Here is a 20,635-nt window from a genome sequence, read left to right as displayed (position 1 = left end):
TCCTTCTCTTTATTAGTGCCCCTTTCCTTGAAAACTATCACTTTATGGGGCCATGCAAACCTGTATTTTAAAAAAAATTTTTGTACAATTCTCATGACAGTGGAATAGGTTATTCTTAGCCAGTCTACTGCAGTAATTGTAGTGGAAAATGTGGTTAAGTCATGCATGGGAAAAAAATATTGATGAATGCCGTGAAACCGGTACAATTTTGAAAAATACCTTGATATAGAATTTTGGTCATACCGCCTAGCATTAAGCTTTATTATCTATTTTGTTTCATTTTAGCGGCAGGAGGCTTGATCTCATCAACTATGCTAATGACTCCAGTTGTGCCATCTAGCAAGCCTTCTGTAACAACCTATAAAATGGAAAACTTGACCACAACTAACAGCAGCACCCTTGAAGGTGAGTAAGTAAAGGTAATATCTAGAATAATACCCAAAATAGACCAATATATCAAATAATGGTTTTAATTTATAGCTAAAAAGGAGAAAGAGAGAGAGCACAAAATGTAGAAGTCAAGCAAAATGACATTTTTCTTTTTTTATAATTGCAAAAGAGAGAAACACGACAGTTAAAAATAAACAGAAGAAAGGAAAATGTTCCTGCTCAATGTCTTCCCACCTATTTTTGTATTCCCTCCCATTGAGATTTTTTGTGCCCTCCCTACTTTTGTGCTTTTTCAAAGTGTTTCCTTCTTACTTATGTATCTTGCTTACCCATATCTCTGCTAATCTTGCATGTTGAGTTTTTGTCTCCAGTCTTCTCTGTGAGAAGTTTTAAATTCTTTCTCACATGGACACCCCTGACTAAGCCACAGAACTGTTTCCAGATTCATATCTTCTCCACAGATAGCAGGCTTGAGCAATCCTAAATGACTCCAGGCATCTCTTCCTCCTTTAGTTCTTCTTAAAGGACATGGTTTATAAGGCAGCTCACCAGCTACTTGCCCTATGACACAGTCAGCACAATTTCATATTTACTTCTTGTGTCCCCTGGCTACTAGTGTGTGTTTACAGCTTTTTGATTCATGCCCAATCTTGCTCTTTCCAGTAGAGAGTTAAGGATCCCATTATTTTTGTGAGTATCTTGGTCATCTGCTTAGTACTATCTTAGGAGTAAATTACATTTTTCCACCCATTGTGTGTCACTCTCACACTCAAGCTGAAACACCTGTCTAAAGTCTTTCCAGCATACCAAACACACATACAAGGCTTTTGACACCCTAGAAATGCCTTCCTTCTCAATTTTGCCCTGAAAATATTACCACCATGGAGTAAATCATAATGGAAAATCATAGTGTCACTGTGCTCGAAATTGCAGAGATTTGGTATATTTCATTTTAATCATTCTTCCTCAGTTGGTAAAGGAGAACAAGTTCTGTGCACATTGGGTGGATGTGGACTTTTGAATCAATTTAGTTGTTACTCCAAAATGTTCTATAATTGGGACTCAAAGGAATGGCTTTGTGGGCCACTCTCCCACCAGTGAATTATTTTATTTTAAGATTGATTTTGATTACTTTTGTTCCTCTGTAGTATCGCACATTAACACCAAATCTACCTGAAATATTGTCTGAAGGATATAATCTTGCATGTCATTTATAAAGAGATATTTTCTTCATTCTGGGAAAATTATTGAAGGCACAGATTTAGCTTAAAACTCATTTTATATCCTGGAAAACGCCCTCTTGTCATGAGGTAATATTTTCTTTGTATTTTTAAGAAACATTAAATAGGATCACTACAGCAGGGGTATACACACTATTACTAAACAGATCGTGGTTTGATTCTCAACCCTTCACTTACTTGTATATAGCCTTCTGTAATCAATTTCCAGAAAGAGGTCTGTGCTTTTGTTCTCTTTCTGGAGACAAATATGAGTTTCATTTTCTTATTTTATGTTCCTAGCAGAAGGAGAAATGTTGTTTTACTTTTCAAAATTAAACTAAAGTGGTTTTAGGCCACACATCAGTGAAACACTGGAGACTTGTTTTTTTAATTGAAAATGCAAGTGAAATGCTCTGGCCAATAAATTATTTATTTTTATGTACAATGAGGCTGTATTATTGTATCTATGGTTTTTAGGGGGCAGGCAGTAGGTGTGTACCGTAAAAGTGCTGAAGTGATGGTCTATTGCAGAGAGCAAAAGGATATAAACTACATAGTGTTAGTGGTTACAGTACCGAAAGATGTATATAATTGCTAGTGGTAAAGCAGGGTGATTTAGGGGCATTTAGGAACAACAACAACCAGAACAGGCCAAATGGCCCTTACCTTATAAATCTCTAGGCACAATCTAAATTTTTGAAAGTCCCAAAGATACTTCTGCCCCCACAATACTTGGTAAATTATTAAATTTAATTGTGATACTCTAGAAGACACTATTCAGCTGATCAGTACAGTTGTGGATGCTGGTTGAACCTGCAACTACATTAGTGTCTACTTTTAGTAAAAGTGCAGCATTTGTATGCATGTGAAGTTCATGGTAAGGAAGAATTACTGATTATTGCACAGCTACAAGATTCAAATGCAGTATTGTGGGCTTTGAGTAGTAAAGAGACTTCAGTGTTCATTCGGGGTTTCTAATTAAGTGATCTTTATTTCTCTGGTAGTAGTGACAGAGAGATATTGGGAGCTTTCTGGTGCAAGGATTTGTTTGCGTTATTAGATTCTTCACAACATGTGTTTGTTATGGAATGCTCAGGTATGGGCTGGCCTAAGTTTCAAAAACTAAACATAAGCTTATTTCTCTAAATTATGAAAGAAAATGAACCTGAAAACAGTAGCTTCTCAAAAGAAAATTGATGTGTGACTTTATCCAAAGCTATAACATTGTTTGACTTTTACTGTGAATAGCTGTTTAAGCCTGCCATTGATCCCTCGGGGTTTATTTTATCCAGGAATGTGGTGTTAAAGTTTGGTATTTTCCAAGTCAAGACTTTTTCGTGATATATACAGTATTAATTTGCCACATAATTCCTGCAAAAGAGGCATGGCCAAAAGATTCACTAGTGCCTTTTGTGGTGACAACTTTATGAGCCTTTAGGGGAACACCAACAATAAGAGAAGCTATTAGGTTGAAGACGGAGACCTATGTAATATTACAGGAGAACCTACAGATCTCATTAAGAGATGGTAGCAATACAGAAAGCAAAGGCCAATATTTGGGAAGTTTGGTGACACCTAAGATAATTATGAGATTGAGATTCTAGCAAATTGTTCAACATTCAGCAAATGTGGAGAAACCTTGACCTCAGCTGGAGATGTTGTTGACAAGTAAATGAAGTATTTTGAGCATCTTTAGAATCCAGTGGATGCTATCTCCTCAGAGGAATTGATTCATGTGGCATTTATTGAAATTGGGTCATTTTCTATGACTGAAGGTGCAGTGTTAAATAAATTAGTGAGCAAGGGTTGATGAGGTCCATCCAGAAGTCCTGAAAGGCTCAATAGCATCCTTATGATTAATGAGGGGAAACTAAATATGACTGCTTTAATATCCCTACCATTGCTAAACATTTACATTACACTAAAATGGAGGGGCTATGCAGAAAAAGTGTTGTCATTTCTATGTGGTGTGACCAAAATGTTTGCAAATACCCTTAAATGAAAGTCTGCAGTGTGCACTTTTAATAACATATAAGATGTTACTGGTTTGTAATTTTAAACTTTGGAACAGAGGGTAAATCAAGGAACAATGTGTTTTTGCCCCAGACATTATGGAGGGCACTGTATGGTACAAAAGAATGGATGTATTTAACTTGCTTTAAAATTCAGCTTTCCCTCCTAATGTATGTTGCTGTATTAATCTTTATACAAGACAAAAAGTACTGAAGAGAAGCCATTGGAACAGTGCAATCATCACTGACTTCTTCAGTCGGGGGGATTTTGACAACTGAAGTTCCATGTATGCTAACATAATTTGGCTCACACATCACAATTATCAAATACTTATTTTTCAGTTCTGGGTACACAAGTCGGGCAGAATTTGCAGCCCTAGGTGACCGCCTAGTTCACCTAAATGTGAAAAGTGGTTATCAGATTATTTAATATAAATCATTGTATACTGCGGTGGGCTGGCGCCCTGCCCGGAGTTTGCTTCCTGCCTTGTGCCCTGTGTTGGCTGGGATTGGCTCTAGTAGACCCCCTGTGACCCTGTGTTAGGATCTAGCGAGTTGGATAACGGATGGATGGAATCATTGTATACTTGTAAACTGGTGCAGCAGTTAATTCAGTAATACTCCATAAATATTTTTTTTTGTATGTTTGTTTTTATAACTCTTCTGTTTTCAGTCAAAAAGGGTTTTTCTTCAGATAACCAATTTTCAATGAGTAACATTTTTAAAGGTTTTAGTGTAATCTTTATTTGTTTTTTAACTGACTCTGCATCAGTTTTTTTTTACAGGTCTAATCTAAGTTTCAGTTTTCTGATTTTCGTCATCCCAATATTCTGATTTGTATTAGATAAGATAAATTCCAGATATTTCTAAAATTAATTTTTCTTTTTTTCCTTATCTAACCTTTTAGTGGAAGAGTGGATGATTACCTCAAACACAGGACTTCCTATAGCAAAATATGATAACAGCAGTACATCCATTCTGGTTGGCTGTCTTGTTGCAATTATCCTTCTTTTAATTATGGTTATTTTTATCATTCTTTGGCGCCAGTATTGGAAAAAGATCCTAGGAAAGGTATGTTAATGGTATATAGGAGGCCCTATAAATACGGACATTACGTGACATTTTTTTTTAGTCAGAGTTTGCTATATTTCTCTTAGTTTTATTTCATACTGTACTGTATATATACAGTGTGCTGTGTTTTGCAGGAAATCTAAATAAATGCTCTATTTGTAGAATGTATTAACCTTAAGAAATGATTTTGTAACATTTTTAAACCAGCTAAATCCAATTCAGGGTTATAGGAAGCTGTAGCCTATCCCTTCAGCATCCAGCTTAAGAAAAATAAATTTTTGAGCTTAGTGATAAGTTAGAAATTAAAATCTTGAAGAATGATTTCATAGTTTAGGACAAAGTTTTGTAAAATTATGCTTTATATTTATTTTGTGAAATCAGTTATGTAAAGAAGTAATGGAAAAAAGTTTATTTCACTAGAAACTATCAAATTGCAATGTTATGGACAGTTTTCTTCATAATTGTTCTAACATTCTATGAGAGAATTGCAGCAAATTATGATGTTAGGTTTGTGGATGATATGTAAGGTTACTATTTAATTGGCCAAGCCTTACAAAATGATATTATAACTAAATATGAGAAGATCTATTCATTTCAGTGCTGTTGTACACAATATTTGTCTTGTGTCAGCAGACTCCTACTCATACAGAATGGCTTCTAGGTGTTGTTTATAGCAAATTGTTTTAGCATAGGTTATAGCCAATCTGTTTTAAACATTCTTGTTTGATATACCTTCTGATTGGTATCCCGGTTTTTTGGCTGTGACTATATAGTACATATACAGTCCTATGAAAAAGTTTGGGAACCCCTCTTAATTCTTTGGATTTTTGTTTATCATTGGCTGAACTTTCAAAGTAGCAACTTCCTTTTAATATATGACATGCCTTATGGAAACTGTAGTATTTCAGCAGTGGCATTAAGTTTATTGGATTAACAGAAAATATGAAATATACATCATAACAAAATTAGACAGGTGCATAAATTTGGGCAGCCCAACAGAGATATTACATCAATACTTAGTTGATCCTTCTTTTCCAAATATAACAGCATCTAGATGGCTCCTATAGCCTTTGATCAGTGTCTGGATTCTGGATCGAGGTATTTTTGACCAATCTTCCATACAAAATCTCTCTAGTTCAGTTAAATTTGGTTTAACTGGTGGTTTTCAGCTCTTATGATTTAAGCTGTTGTAGTTCACCTGGTATGGGGCTCTTTTGGTGACTATGCCCTTCCTGCTACTGCTGCAACCAATTCTATTGTTTGACATGATAAAGATGGTCAAAATGTTTCAGTTTTTGAGATGGTGCATTCACTCTTTATAGAGTCATTGTTAACTGTTCAGGTTCAGACTATGCTTCAAATGTTTAAATCTGGCAGTTGTTACCATTTGATTGACATAATGAAATATTTGGTGCTTATGCAATTAAGTAGGCATACATGCTGAGCTGTACCTGCTGTGCAAACCATTTTGCTCATTCAGCTAGTTCAAACCAGTTCTCAACCTTTAACAAAATGCAGCAAAGTTCTCATTTAACTTGCAAAGTCATACTTTAGCTAAGAAAGCTTACATCTTGTAACCTACTTAAATAATTCTGTGACCTACTTGATACAGACTGATTATCTTAAATACTTGTCACGTATTAAAGCTGAAAAGAAAAATAATGAAGATACATTTTTAATAATGCTACTACATAATAATATCATATTTCCAAGTGTCATTGTTATAAATTTGTGAGTTAGTTTTGAATTAATGTTAAATAAGAGTCAAGAACTGAAAATGTTATCTTGCTGCAAGTTACCCATTTTAATAGGACAAGAACAGCAGGGAAATTCTGCTTTGTTAAAACCAGACTGCAGGTATTTGAATGCATCTGGTAACATGCATCTGAAATTGGTGGGAGATAATTGCATTGGTGAATGTAACCACTCATTCCTGACAGACATCATGGAGATGAGTGTTAGATAATTATTAATAGGCATTGTTTTAAGCCATAAATGAAAATGATTTTTTATTACCCTTCAGAAATGTATTTTCGTTACTTTGTAGCCATATGCTTGTTGCAAACAACATTAAAATTATTTTCTTTTTTTTAAGTTACAGAAAATGAATGCTAAAATTTTGAACTTAGTAAGTACTTCTGATAGATGTTTCTGAACTTTATTATGTTTTGATTGTTTAGACTCAAAGGAGGATTTCTGATGATGACCTTATGGTCCACCTTTCAGTTCCCTGTGACACTATAGTAATTAACAATACTCAGAATCCACTGACTTCTAGTCGTTATTGCAGTCGTTACGAACGCATTCAGCCTTTTGAAGGAGAACATGTGACAGTGAATGAAGCAGAGTACCAAGAGCCTATTCCTCTTCTACGCAAAAGGCCAGAATCATGCATATCCAATGAAAATTCAGGTAAGGCCCAACAAAAATTAAATCTTTTGACAAAAATATGAAATCATAAAAGATGTCAGTATGATTATTTAAATCAAAATAAAAAATACTGTTGCTTTTGAAGTAGTGAAAAATTAAACCTCTTTTTTGACTTTCTTTTGTTTCTTAAGATGGCTTAATTAGTCAAATATCAGAAAATTTTAAAACAACTTCCAAAGTTCAAAAAAATGTAACTATATCAATATTAACTGCTGCCATCTGTCCATTTCAGTCCATCCATCAACCTTGATCATTCATTCTTTTTTGGACTGAATGGCGTGTTCTCAATTATATTGTTCAAATGCTATAATGTGTTGTAGTTCAATATGTTCAGTTGTTCATAACTTTAACAGACCTGAAAATCTAGGCTTACAAGACTGGAGTATAGTTAGCAAGGAGTTTCAACCATAATGTTTCTGTACTAAAAAAACTGAGAGTACTTTAGAAGTAAGGAGACCAGGGTTCACATCCTGAGTCTTCCCTTCATGGAGTTTGCATATTCTGTCCTTGTCTGTGTGGGTTTCTTCCGGGTCTTCTTAGTGCGTGGTTGATGTGCGTGTGTGTTTGTGTTTACGCTTGTGCTGCGATGGACTAGTGCCCTGTCCAGAGTTTGTTTCTGCTTTGCACCCTATGTTGGCTGAGATAAGCTTCAGCACCCCACTTGACCCTGCAGGATCAGCAGCTTAAATCATGACTGACTGACTTTAGAAGATTAAGCCATTTTACGTTTTCATGTCATACAAAGGGTTGTTCTGTCGTCTTCAACTTTGCTTAAGAATAAATACTGTAAGCTCAAATGATTAGCACTCTAATTCTTAATCTTGAACTCTCTTGATTTGGCAGATTCCTATGAATTTCAGCATCCCTTCTGGGACATGTTCTTTTATAGACATTTGTGGCTGTTTCCTGAACAGAAATAAGACCATGGTTTGAGTAATGTGGAGTTTCTTGTCTTTTTCCACATGGTTTTGTCCTTGTCCTCAACTAGGTTTTCAAGTGGTGGGTAGAGTCAACTGTGACAATATGCATTAGGAGAAAAGTTATCAAGACTTAATTTCTTGTCTTATAGTGAAACAAAAAGGCAAAGTTTGGAAAGACAGATACAGTAGAAACTTGTGATTTTCAGATTAGCAATTTGGAGTAGTAATAGACAATCACTTTAGATATACAGTATAAACTGAAAAATAATAATTATTTAAAAAGTTGTCAGGTGCTAATAACTGAAGAATTATGGAATATTGCCACTTACAAAGGGGTAAGTTTCATAGTTCTTTATTTTGCTCTCTTGCTTTCATACTTTGTCCTCTCATTTGTGCAAAGTCTAAATGTTGTTCAATAACAAGAATGTTTTTCTTTCATTTTTTATTTCTAGTTAATAGACTTCAGGTCAGCAATTTTTCATGATTTCCCCAAAGCTTTCTCTCTTGCTCACTTCCAAATTACCTTGTAAGTCTCCAAATTGAAAAGTTTGCCATTTCAATATTTAAAATGGTTAGTGTAAATTTAAAACAAAACATCCCTGTAGCAGAAGATTGTAAAAGTTTTTTTAAAAATTAAGCCAGGGATAATAAGACCTGCCAATCCATTTTGGATGATTTTATTGTACTGTACAATGCAAATAGTTCCTGATTTGCTCATTCAGTATGCTTATCTCTCTTAAGATGAATGCCAGAAGTGAGCTTCATTTGTGTACAATTTTTGATAAAAACTGAGTGCAGCAGTTAAATATTGTTTTTGTGGGAACCTGTATAATCTAAAAAAAGTGGGTTTTTTTTTCTTTTTTTTTTTTATATAAAAGTCAAGACAATTTTTTGATCGACGGGGAGGTAAATGTTGTGAGTATTGTTTATTAAATGCATTCATAAAATTTTGATATTGTATTGGTAATAGATCATTATTAAAATAATAGACAGTTGACTTTGGTACATCCCTTATTCAAATTTAATACAACTTCCTATTCAACTGCAAAAAACATTTTACAGTTTTTAAGTTGTTTTTTGTTGATGAACAGCATCAGAATGCTGATTACTTTAAAACATTGAAGTGTAAAAGTGAAAAAAAAATGTTTTTTGCACATTGACAAAATTGATATAAGATTTATAACATACTATGTGGAAGTAATAGTGTTTAATAATGATGGCGGTAAAACAAATTAATAATGCTAAATATTTCGCTTTAGAATCCTTTGCCCTTGTTCTAAATGTAAATTTATGTGTTCTCATGGGTTCATTTGTCTTGTTTCTCTCCTGCAGCATCTCTGTTAAACAGACCAGTCTCTCATGTATTATTCTCTGCAGACTCAAGTCAGACCCAAGCCAGCAGATCAGGAGATGGAATCAAAGCTAACAACACTGATGGTAAGGCTATGGTCAAGTTGCAATGCACTTGGCAGAGTAACTTGTTTTAGGCAGCTTTTAAGCATCACACAGGATTGCAGCCCCAAATTCCTTCTGATCCCTGCACAAGGAAAGCTTTTTCAACTTTGCTAGTCTTCTTTTACTCATCTGTGACACTTAACATTTAATTGTTAATATTGTATTTAAAATTAGTATGGCTGCAGAAAATATAAATTTCAGAATGCTTTCAAAATGTGGTGGTGTTAATAGCATGTTGGATTTTCAGCTTCAGTTTTCCTTCATTTCTTTAGGCAGATTAGCATCCAAAATTAATCTGACTTTTTTAAATAATAGTTAGATTTAAACGAAACAAAGATCTTAAAAAAATAAATAAAACTAGCCTACCGGTAATTCTAGATATCATCTTTCAAAAATCCTGTACACGTTTATATTTCTTTTAATGAAATATACATTTTTTTAATAAAATGCTTACTGTACTTCTGATATTGTTACATTATCCCTACTACAGGACCTAATACATTAGATTTGTAAATAATCGTTTATTTTTATCAGTCTTTTCCCATTGTTTTTACTTCCTGTATTAGTAGATTAGTTAGTCACTAGCCAACCCGCGGCGTACCATATGCCGCATAATCAGGCCGGTTTTGTAATGATTTTTAAGCACAGGGAGAAAATTAACATTTGAAAAATCGGAAATGTAATAAATCAGCAAGAAAAGCAACATTGTAACAATGCACGGAACGAACCAACACACAACACACGCATCGCTCAGGCACGGAGGGTGGAACAGGAGGAGAGGAGAAGGACGTAACTGAAAATTCGGTTTTTAAAGACTGGTTACTTCATTGTGTATACAACTGTAGGTGAATGAAAAGATGTAACTCTGGAGAGGGCAACATACAATACAGCGTTTTACACACTGCATGCAGCGATTCACATTCGCGACAAATTGTTTTACATGCTGCATACAGCGATTTACATCCGCGACAAATATGAATCTTCTTAGATGGTGCTGTCGCGTCCACCCACGCTCGCGAAGCACACACACTGCCTGGTCATGTGCCCGCTCGCAAGAGCATCTAACAGAGACTCGCCCACCAACTGTAAGACCATGGGATACCCTTCGCAAACTGCTCTACACGCCGCATACAGTGATTCACATCTGCAACATGATTTTACTTAGATGGTCCTGTCGCGTCCACCCTCGCACTCGAAGCATACACACTGCCTGGTCGCAAGAGCAACTGACAGAGACCCGGCCACCAAGTCTAAGAAAACCCCTGGAAACCCCTCGGAAACTGTTTTACATGCTGCATACAACAATTCACATCCGCGACAAACATGCCTCCTCTGATATTCCTGCCGCGTCGTGTGGTGCCTTTGTGTGAACCGGTCAGGCACAGAGAAGGTCCGCTGCTGAGAGAGCGTCTCGACTGTTGCAGGGCCTACATTGGTGAAGCAGGTGAGACGGTAATGAAACAGAGGCACAGGGCTTATTGGTTTTTAAAGACTGCTTCCTTCATTGTATTTTAACCTCAGTTTTAAAGGATTGTTTTAAGGATCCCATGGGATACCCCTTGCAAACTGTTTTACACGCTGCATATAATGATTCACTTCCGCGAGAAACATGCCTCTATGAATAGTCAACGTGGCTCAGAGCTGCATGTGGACTCTACGACAGACGAACATAAATGACGCTGTTTTTCCTGTTTTGTCGCGTCCAAGTTGGTGGCCGTGGTTCTGCGAGTTGTCGTCGTATCCAATGGTCTTAGAGTTGGTGGGCGTGGTTCCTTCCTGCACGCGCTATGGGTGTCTCACTTGTCGGCGGCTTATTGAATCCACGCCCCTTCCGGTGTGCTTTCCATGGTTGTCTTGCCTTAGTGAATTATATATATAGATTATTCAACTTGAAATATACTCATTTCCTTCGATAAAATAGGTTCTGGTTATTGTTAAATTTTATCAATAAATTTAACAGGAGCAATTATTCTTTTAAATATTTGAAAATATTAAGAATTTTAGAGATTTCCATCCATTTTATATATTGTCTTCTCATTTTTACTTTTTTAAAACAGTAGCAGTGCTGTCCTGTTCAAACTAAAAGCTGAATGCTAAAAATATTGATAGCAACTTCAGTTTCTGATAAGTCTTTATATTCATTTTTTTCAGCAGTTGTTCTTCACTAGACAACTTTCTAATTAGTTTTCATTTCAGAGAGGTTCTCATCAGAGTTATCTTGTGTACAAAGGTGCAACTTAGTTTATCATGGTTATGATACATAGAATATGTACACCTGAACCAAATGTGTCACAGCACCAAACATTTTCATTATGCAGTGTAAAGTATGCTTCCCAAAAGCTGTGGGTTTATTTGCATACAAGAACACTTCTTTAAACTTGCATGGAAGAACGTTAAGTTTTAAAGTAGCCGAGTGGTTAAAATAATCTAGCATATATGATAAAAAACATAGCTGATGGTACTGAAAGATACTACAGTAAAAAAAAGTGCCTGGTTTACAAAAATCTTTTTTTTTTTTTTCCTTTTTATTAATTTTATTGCATTCCATACAAATCAATTAAGTTTTTACAAAAAGAAAAATTGAGTTAAGAACAAATCGATCCCCACCCCTGAGAGAGAGAGCAAGCCAAACGGCATGAAATTTAAGACCTGTAAACATCCCTAAATTGATAAATTCTCTGTGCTTTATGAGATTATTTTAAAATATTACTGATTAGATTCTGCCATGTTTTGAAAAAAGTCTGTACGGATGCTCTGAGTATTTGATTTTTTCCAATTTCAAATAGTATAACACATCACTTTCCCACTGACTTAAAAGAGGAGAGTTTGGGTTCTTCCAGTTTATCAGAATAAGTCTGCGTGCCAAAAGTGTAGTGAATGCAATCAGTTTGTTTGTCTTTCTCCACTTTAAACCCATCTGGAAGAACCCCAAACACAGCTGTTGAAAAAACCTACACGTTTTGAAATATTGATTTAATTTTGACTTTGTTAAATAAAATAATTCATAAAAAAAAGTGCTTTTTGTGGTGTACCTAGAAGTACAGCTCTCTTGGGGCTATAAGGCCATCCTTACCTTTAGTCCTGGAAGCTGGTGTTCAGAAAAAATGGTAAAAATGAGGTCCAGGTGCGATTGGGAGCGGACAGGCCTGCACTTAGTACACATGTATAGGATTGTCTGTGTTCATAATTGATGCCGGGCACTGCTGATTTTACCCAGCTGTGCCAGTCCCCATTTTAAAAGGGAAGCATGGGGGGATCTTGAATCAAGGATCGAGAAAGAAAGACTGAGATTAAAGTGAGAAAGAAAGAAAAAGGGCAGGAGGTGATAGGAGTCGGTGCGAGCAAGCAGAAGGGAGCAGGCTCAAGGGACAGATGGTAGGCAGCTTGTAAGGAGAGCACCTTAAGCGGCGTGAGAGGCTGACGCATGGGGTGCTGAAGGAGTGATCGCTCTGGCTAAGCAGCTCGGGGAGGCAGAGTGATGTTCACTAAGAGGAACAACTCACTGTGTAAGACCAGGAAGGAAGTGGGGGTCGAGGAAGCTTGGGAGGAGAGTTCCAACGTAAGAGCCATGTCCATTGTGGTACCAAGCCTTGGTCAGGATAGGGAGCCTGGCCTGTAGCCATGGAACAGCTGGGAGACCTGGACCTGCAGAAGGTCAGCTGCATGTGTCAGTAGGGCGACTCCTATGCTGTAAGACCATTATGGGATAAGTCAAGGAGCTGCAGTGAGGAAGAAGGCACTGGGATTTTTTTTTAGTAAAGACACTTTTCCTGCCAGTTGATTATAACCTTGTTTCTAGTTGATTTATTTATTCTTATTTTAACCTCCATAGATGCACCTTTTTGTGGTTTATTTATTGAATTTATTTTCTAAGCATCGCACTTACTGAACACTTGTTTGTTTTTTGTTTTTTTTTTGTTTTTTTTTTTAAATAAAAGCACTGATCACTTTTACACCATCCACTTGCTCCCACGCTCATACAGTTACATTATTGACGGTGTTGGGTTCAAGAGGCTCCCAAAAGTGAAGATGGAACCAGGAGCTGACCTGCACTGTCACAAGCAGTGGAAGTTGTTCCACTGGCAAGAGGGAAAAAATATATTATAGAGGGAAAATGGGCAGTAACAACATGGGGGATAATATTGTCAGCGATTAGGTATATGGTGTTTTGCTACTTTGCTGTACTTTGTCGTTCCATGTGGTGTTGGCTTCCAATTGTGTATACTGAACCTCCTATATTTAGAACTTTGATCGGCTCTAAAGCACCACCTACCATCCAGAAAGGCAATAAGTCAAAAAAGCAAATGTACACAGAATTGATAAACTCTTGCTTTATCTTTTATCACATATGTGAGTAAGAAAAAAGCATTGCTTAACAGTTCCGTAATCATGATTAAATCTGTATTGATTCTCCTCAGTCTAAGTAAGGTTAATTGTCAAATAAAATCTTAATTTTAGCACACTGGCATAGCCACCATGACAAGCACTTACAACTTTTTGTTCACTGCTTTTTATAGTTGGCTGCACCATCTGAGGTCTTCAACATGGTTAAACTAGATTCTATGTTCCTGCCCCTTCCTGAAAAGCAGGGGAAGCTGTTACAGAGGTTATGGCAGAACTCATTTCAAACTAGAGATACTGTATCTACTAGCCATTCTCAGCCCGAGAAAACTTTGGTACAGTCATATAAGCTTAACGGTAATGAAGTAGTCCGATACACTTCCAAGCAGATGCAGATTTAGGCCTAGGCCTACTTGACCATGCCAATGTGAACTAGGTTATGAGACTTGGAACATTTATATTTATTCATTTAGCAGACACTTATCCAAAGCAATCTGAAAATGATATCTCTAGTGGAGTGAAAATAAGGCATTGTGCAGAAGGTTGACAAATGCAAGTTAAATATAGTCAGACTCGCCTTTATAGGCTCTGCAAACAGCCTACACGATCGGGATTGATTCTTCCTATTCTGGACTTGCCCCAGGATAGTCTGGGCTCAGAAAATCAGAGGTTGTGTAAGATCTTGTTTGTGCAGATCAAGAAAAAAATAATCTTTGTGACCATAGTTCTTGGGGTGGGGAGGAAAGACAGTCAAGGTCTTAACTAACAGAATGTCATTTATCCTCCTAAGCCCTCCTCCACATCAAAATAAGTAATTTTATTCAGCCTGATTGAATTATTTTATTTGCATTTGATTGTTCATTCATTCAGGTCTACTGTGTATGTGTCTACTTATTTCCCAGCATTTGGAGTAGGTTACATGCAACCAGATTTGGTGAAGTCCCCTCCTCTTCATGAACTGCCACCTCCTTACAGTTGTCCCAGTGGAATTTCTTCCATGTCAACTGCTGTCCAGAACAGTGTTCCCCATTATGCTGAGGCAGATATCATTAATCTTCAAGGTGTCACGGGAAACAACACCTACGCTGTGCCTGCAATCACTGTTGATGCACTTGCAGGAAAAGATATTGCTGTCGGAGAGTTTCCACGCCAACGACTAATCTTCAAGGAGAAGCTAGGAGAGGGGCAGTTTGGAGAGGTTTGTTTATACTTTGTCAGTAACTATACAGTAAAGGTATGATTTAAGGTTTTACAGATAACACCTAAACTGTTTTCCTGCTTTCAGGTTCATCTCTGTGAAATTGCCAACCCACAAGACTTAATGAGCCTAGAGTTTCCTTTTAACATCCGTAAAGGGAGACCACTCCTGGTGGCAGTAAAGATTCTTCGTTCTGACGCCACCAAAAATGCCAGGTATTTCAAAAGTCAAACATTTACAATAACCTGTTTCCTCATTTCTTACATTATTGAAAACTATACATGTAGTCCATTCATTGTGGCACAGCCTTTTCTGTTTTTTATGCTTAATTTATTTTTTAATATCTTAGTGTAATTTAATAAACTTTATTAATCATTCAATTAAAAGGGCTTGTTTAATTTAATAGAATATCAATGTTACAGACATTTTTATTTCATATTCAATCGATATAAGTGCAGTTTTTTTCAACATTTTAGGTTCTCAGCAATCGCTTGTCACTTATTACACTTCACTGCTCACTTGTCATTTATTAGTTTTTCACTAACCACTTGTCAATATTTTTTTTTCTTTCATCCATCCATCCATTTTCTAACCCGCTGAATCCAAATACAGGGTCACGGGGGTCTGCAGGAACCAATCCTGGGCAGGGTGCCAACCCACCGCAGGACACACACACCGACACACCAAGGCCAATTTAGAATCGCCAATCCACCTAACCTGCATGTCTTTGGATTGTGGAAGGAAACCGGAGCGCCCGGAGGAAACCCATACAGACACGGGGAGAACATTAAAACTCCACGCAGGGAGGACCCGGGAAGCGAACCCGGGTCTCCTAACTGCGAGGCAGCAGCACTACCACTGTGCCGCCCTTATTTTTCTTTCATCACATATCATATGTCACTTTTTACTCATTGTTGCTCATCTTTTTTTCATGATAAAATGTCTTTCTTCACAACTGACTTAACACTTATTGTCATTACAGAAGGGAGATAATGTATAGGTAACTAAGATGCCAGCACAATATCATTGGTTTATTCAAATATCAATTAGCTACAACTTTCTAATTAATTTGGTACAATAGCCTATGGAAGCATATGCCTGCCTCTCAAAAATAAGTTTTTTTTTTTTTTTAGAAATTGTTTCACTAGTTCACTAATATGTTTACATTATTAATGAGATATATTGCCTGAATGCTATTGGTAGCGTCATGCACATGCTTTTTAGTGAATGGTAGGCAAGGACTCCACACCCACATAACCTGCAATCAAACCATAGGAATCATCCGAACATTAAATGTATACATTTAAGTAATGACTATATTTAGTACATACGTTTAAAGAGGGTGGTGGTGTGGCACAAAGCTAACATTCCAGCCCTGCTATGCCATTGTTTCAGGTTTTATTCCTTGCCTCAACTGGGTCTTCATGGACTTTCCATATTCGGAATGAATGGATTGTGTGTAAGCATTTACTGTGTTGGATTAGCTTACTATACAAAGATGGTTTCTAACATTCATTTCATGCAGCTATGCAAGGCTGTTCCTCAACAAGCAACATAATTTTGGAAATGATAAAACAATCTGAAGGGAGATTCTAAATACATCTTATTTTAAAGCTTAAGAAATCTATCCAACCTTTCTTCAAATCCCCTTGCAGCAACTGAGGGACAAAAAGTTAAGGAGCCTTAATTCAAAGTTTATTAATTGATTCTAGTACTAGGGCAATGTACCAGGTTAGCCATTATGAATGTAATGAGAAGTCAAGCAAAATGACACCTTTTATTGGTTTACTAAAAAGATTACAATATGTAAGCTTTTGAGGCAACTCAGGCCCCTTCTTCAGGAAAGAAGGAGCCTGAGATGCCTTGTAAGCTTGCATATTGTAATCTTTAATTAGCCAAAAAAGGTGTTTTGCTTGACGTCTTATTAATTGATCCTATTAATAACAGGTTTGCAAGTGACAGGGTGCCTGACCCAACAGTTTTTAGCAAAAGGCAGCAACTAGGGCACACATCAACACCCAAGGTCAGCCTGGGTGAATCTGAATTTGACATGAACAGTAGCACTAACCACTACAACACCCATATTTTAATTGTCAGCATGGAAATTACTGTATCTGTTTATTCTTGTAGCTGTATTTACTGGATAATGTGACAATAAGTTTGAACTTGAACTTAAAAACTGATAATGTATAAAATATGTTTTTAATCTGTTTTTGAAATCTTGAAAGTATATTGTTTTCAGGGAATTCTTTCAGTGATTTATTTCAAATACTGTTGAAGTCACTACTTAAACTGTGTTAATAACAAATTCTTGCCATATTTACTACAAGCATATTTTCTGCATGTACTGTGCATATTTGCTTCTATGGTAACATGTCATTTCATTCATTCAATAAACAATTTATCATTAAGATTTTAACAATATCCTGTCTCTAAATCATCTATTACAGCTATCCATACAATGGAACTATTTCCATTCGCTTTCCTATGTGGCAGAAGTACAGGAACATGTAATGGTCCCAGTTGCTTTCTTGCTGTTAACGAATCCTTACTGTTCCTTAGGTTTCTGCATTGTCAATACTTCAATCACTTTTTTTATCTACAGTAATCTTTAAATCTTTGTGCACAGAAATGACTTTCTGAAAGAGGTGAAAATTCTATCACGATTGAAGGACCCCAATATAATTGGTCTACTTGGAGTGTGTGTGCAGGACACCCCTCTGTGCATGATAACAGAATACATGGAAAGGGGTGACCTCAACCAATTTCTTAACCAAAGGAAACTTGAGGACAAAGCCTGCAGCAGCAGCAACATTACAACTATTAGGTAGGACAGTTTTTTGTTATTATAACATAACTTGATCATTTGAGTTTTTGAGCTAAAGCTGTATTCTTATCATTTTGTCAAGTACCTTGGTCCACAATCTGTTCTGTTTACACATTTCCTAACAAGTGATATTGTAGTGGTATCCAGACCTTATGCTGAATTTTGGTGTTTTATGCTGGCATTCTCAAGAATTTTTTTAAGGGAGTCCCTGTAGTTTAATACTTATACTTATAATCTGACCCACAACTGAATACACTGGTAAAGGGATATTTGCTTGCTTCATAATATAGAGTCTAATGTGAGCAAATACTAAACTCGGTCTGCATTTGCAGGAGGTCACTCACAGAGACATAGATTCATTCTGAAATAGTTCTATATTTTCTATGTTAATTAATGTTGACTTATTTTATTTTCTTACTGTGTCTATTTTTCTATTCATTATGTAAAGCACTTTGAGCTACTTTTTGTATGAAAATGTGCTATATAAATAAATGTTGTTGTTATATTCCCTAGCTGCAACTAAGAACATTCAAAGAGAAATGTTGCATTAAAATTGTGGAAAAAAAGGAACTTATTTGTTATAATGAAAACACCTACACATAGAAATCATAGTATGTTGAATTTTAACTATATGCTTACAGTCTTCTTACTGTAGAAACATCTCTAATATAATGCAAAAGTTCCAGGATTAATATTAATATTTAATCTGTACCTAAGAGGAATTTCAAATGGAATTTTTTGCTTCTATTCTCTGCTTTAATTCAGACAAGACATTACCAGGCAAACACTTTTACGAAAGTTTTAGGACACTTCAAATAATTCAGCAAAAAGTATTAGTAAATGAAATATTTTGCAATATATTCTGCTGTTAATTTGAAACATTCTGCCTGGCAGTGTTCTTTTATCACAACAATTATATGACCAGAGAGGAGGCAATCAGAAACCATGGATGCACTGTTATTACCTATTGTATGTACTCTACACTCTAGATCTTACTCCCTCAGATTTTTAAATATTTGGTGCCATCAAAGAGAGCATCATTGGAAAAATGGTTTAAGAGTGATACTGAGATTATTAAAAAACATGCTGTTGTTCCTTACTTGCACAATTTTTTAAAAATTTACAGAGATTATATAGCAAATGTATTTAGCCTTCATAAATGTATATTTAAACAATCTGGTAATAAATTACTAGAATTAAAAAAAAAAAAAAACTGTGTTGCAAAATTTTCTGGGCAATCCCCATAAAAGAAACCGCATAAGTGGAAGAAAAGTTTTTATTGAATACAACAAGATGATAGTTTGCTTATATGTGACCTTTAACTTTTTTCCTCTGTAGAAATTTGGTACCAGGTTTAGCAAAGTAGCACTGCTTCCTTTCAGGATTGAGAGGCTGTAATTGAAGACTTTGCATGGCCATGGGGAGAACAAGCAGCATTTTGTACAAAGAAAGAAACAACACTGAATGAAATGCCAGTCCATCTCAAGACACAATAAGCACATCTATAATCAATGATACAAGATCTATGTAAAATAAGCCCTATATATCTTTGGATATATTTGCTCCTGAAAAATACCATTACGCAATATCTTACAACTGCTCTGAAAATTGTGACTTTGGTGTGATGATGCAGACCAGTATTTCTCAGCTAGTCCTTAGTCTTGTGACCGTTGTGTGTAATCCTAATTGAAGTGTGCTTTAAAAAGCAATACTAGAACCACTTTTGCAGCCTGTCTTTGTGGTGGAGTTACTGAGAAGCCCCTAGTGAGAAGGGTGACTCAAATAATCTGCTTGGGCTCACCCTAAATACCCTGATTGGTGATACCCTAAAGTGTCAGCTATGAATGCTGTAATATAAAATCTCATAAATAGGGGTGCTTTCTGTCTTTCACCTGTTCTGAAGAATCCGTGTAAACTTGGCCCCATAACACATCTCAGGCAAATGCTCTCAGAAAGTTCTCCGGATACACTTGCGTACACATTACATTCATTCACATATACTATATATGCCATATTACAAATCAACATAAAATGTATTAGGACTGTGAAAAAGAAGGTAGTATGACCATCGGACAATATACAAGCTCTACATTTCTCTTAAAGCTGCAGTAACATCTTCCATAGACCAGTACGTTATTTTTTTGTAATGATGGTTTCTCTTTCTCCCTCAAGAAAATCCAGTTATCTCAGATTTGAAAACACTAAATGTCCTTTAGTTTTTGTTGGATCCAGTTTATTTGCTATTGGTTGTTAATAACTAAAAGTGAATCTTATTGCATTGAATTCTCACAGACATACTAAATAATAGAAAAATGAAAACAATATACAAAAAGCAAATCAATATTAATTTGTGTCTTGAGTATACCTTAATCTTTTATTCTGGCAGACAAACTTTCAGCATCACATGTTGTAATAATTGTTTTATTTTAAACTTTAATGCACAGCTGACAAGATTATCTGCCTAATTAAATTATAGAATTAAATTCTAATTAAAGCCAAAATCAGAAGGTTACATGATCTTTGCTTCAGTTAGACAAACTTATTAGCCATGTGTCTCTCTTACCAAGCATTTAATCAGATGTCTGTTTTTCTATGCTTAATCCTGGGAAGCAAAGTAATGTTACATTGTGTGCTTACAGCCCTGTTCAAATGTTTTACCTTACAGAACAGTATTTTGTTTGTGGTATATATTACTAAGCTGATGCAACATCAGTAAGTCAGTTAAATATAATAATGTCATACATGACATACACACACAAAGTTACTTTTTA

General features: G+C 35.9%; 1 protein-coding gene across 4 annotated transcripts in view; it reads left to right on the top strand.

Moving 5' to 3' along the window:
* ddr1 (discoidin domain receptor tyrosine kinase 1) overlaps nucleotides 1-20,635 on the top strand; it is a 247,406-nt gene that overhangs the window by 199,198 nt on the left and 27,573 nt on the right. The window contains exons 9-15 of one of the 4 annotated variants that reach the window (XM_039769984.1): nucleotides 286-405; nucleotides 4,530-4,693; nucleotides 6,874-7,105; nucleotides 9,421-9,480; nucleotides 14,901-15,037; nucleotides 15,125-15,252; nucleotides 17,667-17,864. In XM_039769984.1, the coding sequence (XP_039625918.1) occupies nucleotides 286-405; nucleotides 4,530-4,693; nucleotides 6,874-7,105; nucleotides 9,421-9,480; nucleotides 14,901-15,037; nucleotides 15,125-15,252; nucleotides 17,667-17,864 (1,039 nt within the window). Of the gene's footprint in view, nucleotides 1-285; nucleotides 406-4,529; nucleotides 4,694-6,873; nucleotides 7,106-9,375; nucleotides 9,481-14,741; nucleotides 15,038-15,124; nucleotides 15,253-17,666; nucleotides 17,865-20,635 lie in introns of all 4 variants that reach the window. The other 3 variants (XM_039769982.1, XM_039769983.1, XM_039769981.1) reach the window with 3 other exon arrangements.

This window comes from Polypterus senegalus, chromosome 11, assembly GCF_016835505.1.
Source record: "Polypterus senegalus isolate Bchr_013 chromosome 11, ASM1683550v1, whole genome shotgun sequence".
NCBI lineage: Eukaryota > Metazoa > Chordata > Cladistia > Polypteriformes > Polypteridae > Polypterus > Polypterus senegalus.
This window is presented reverse-complemented; position numbering and strand designations above follow the sequence as displayed.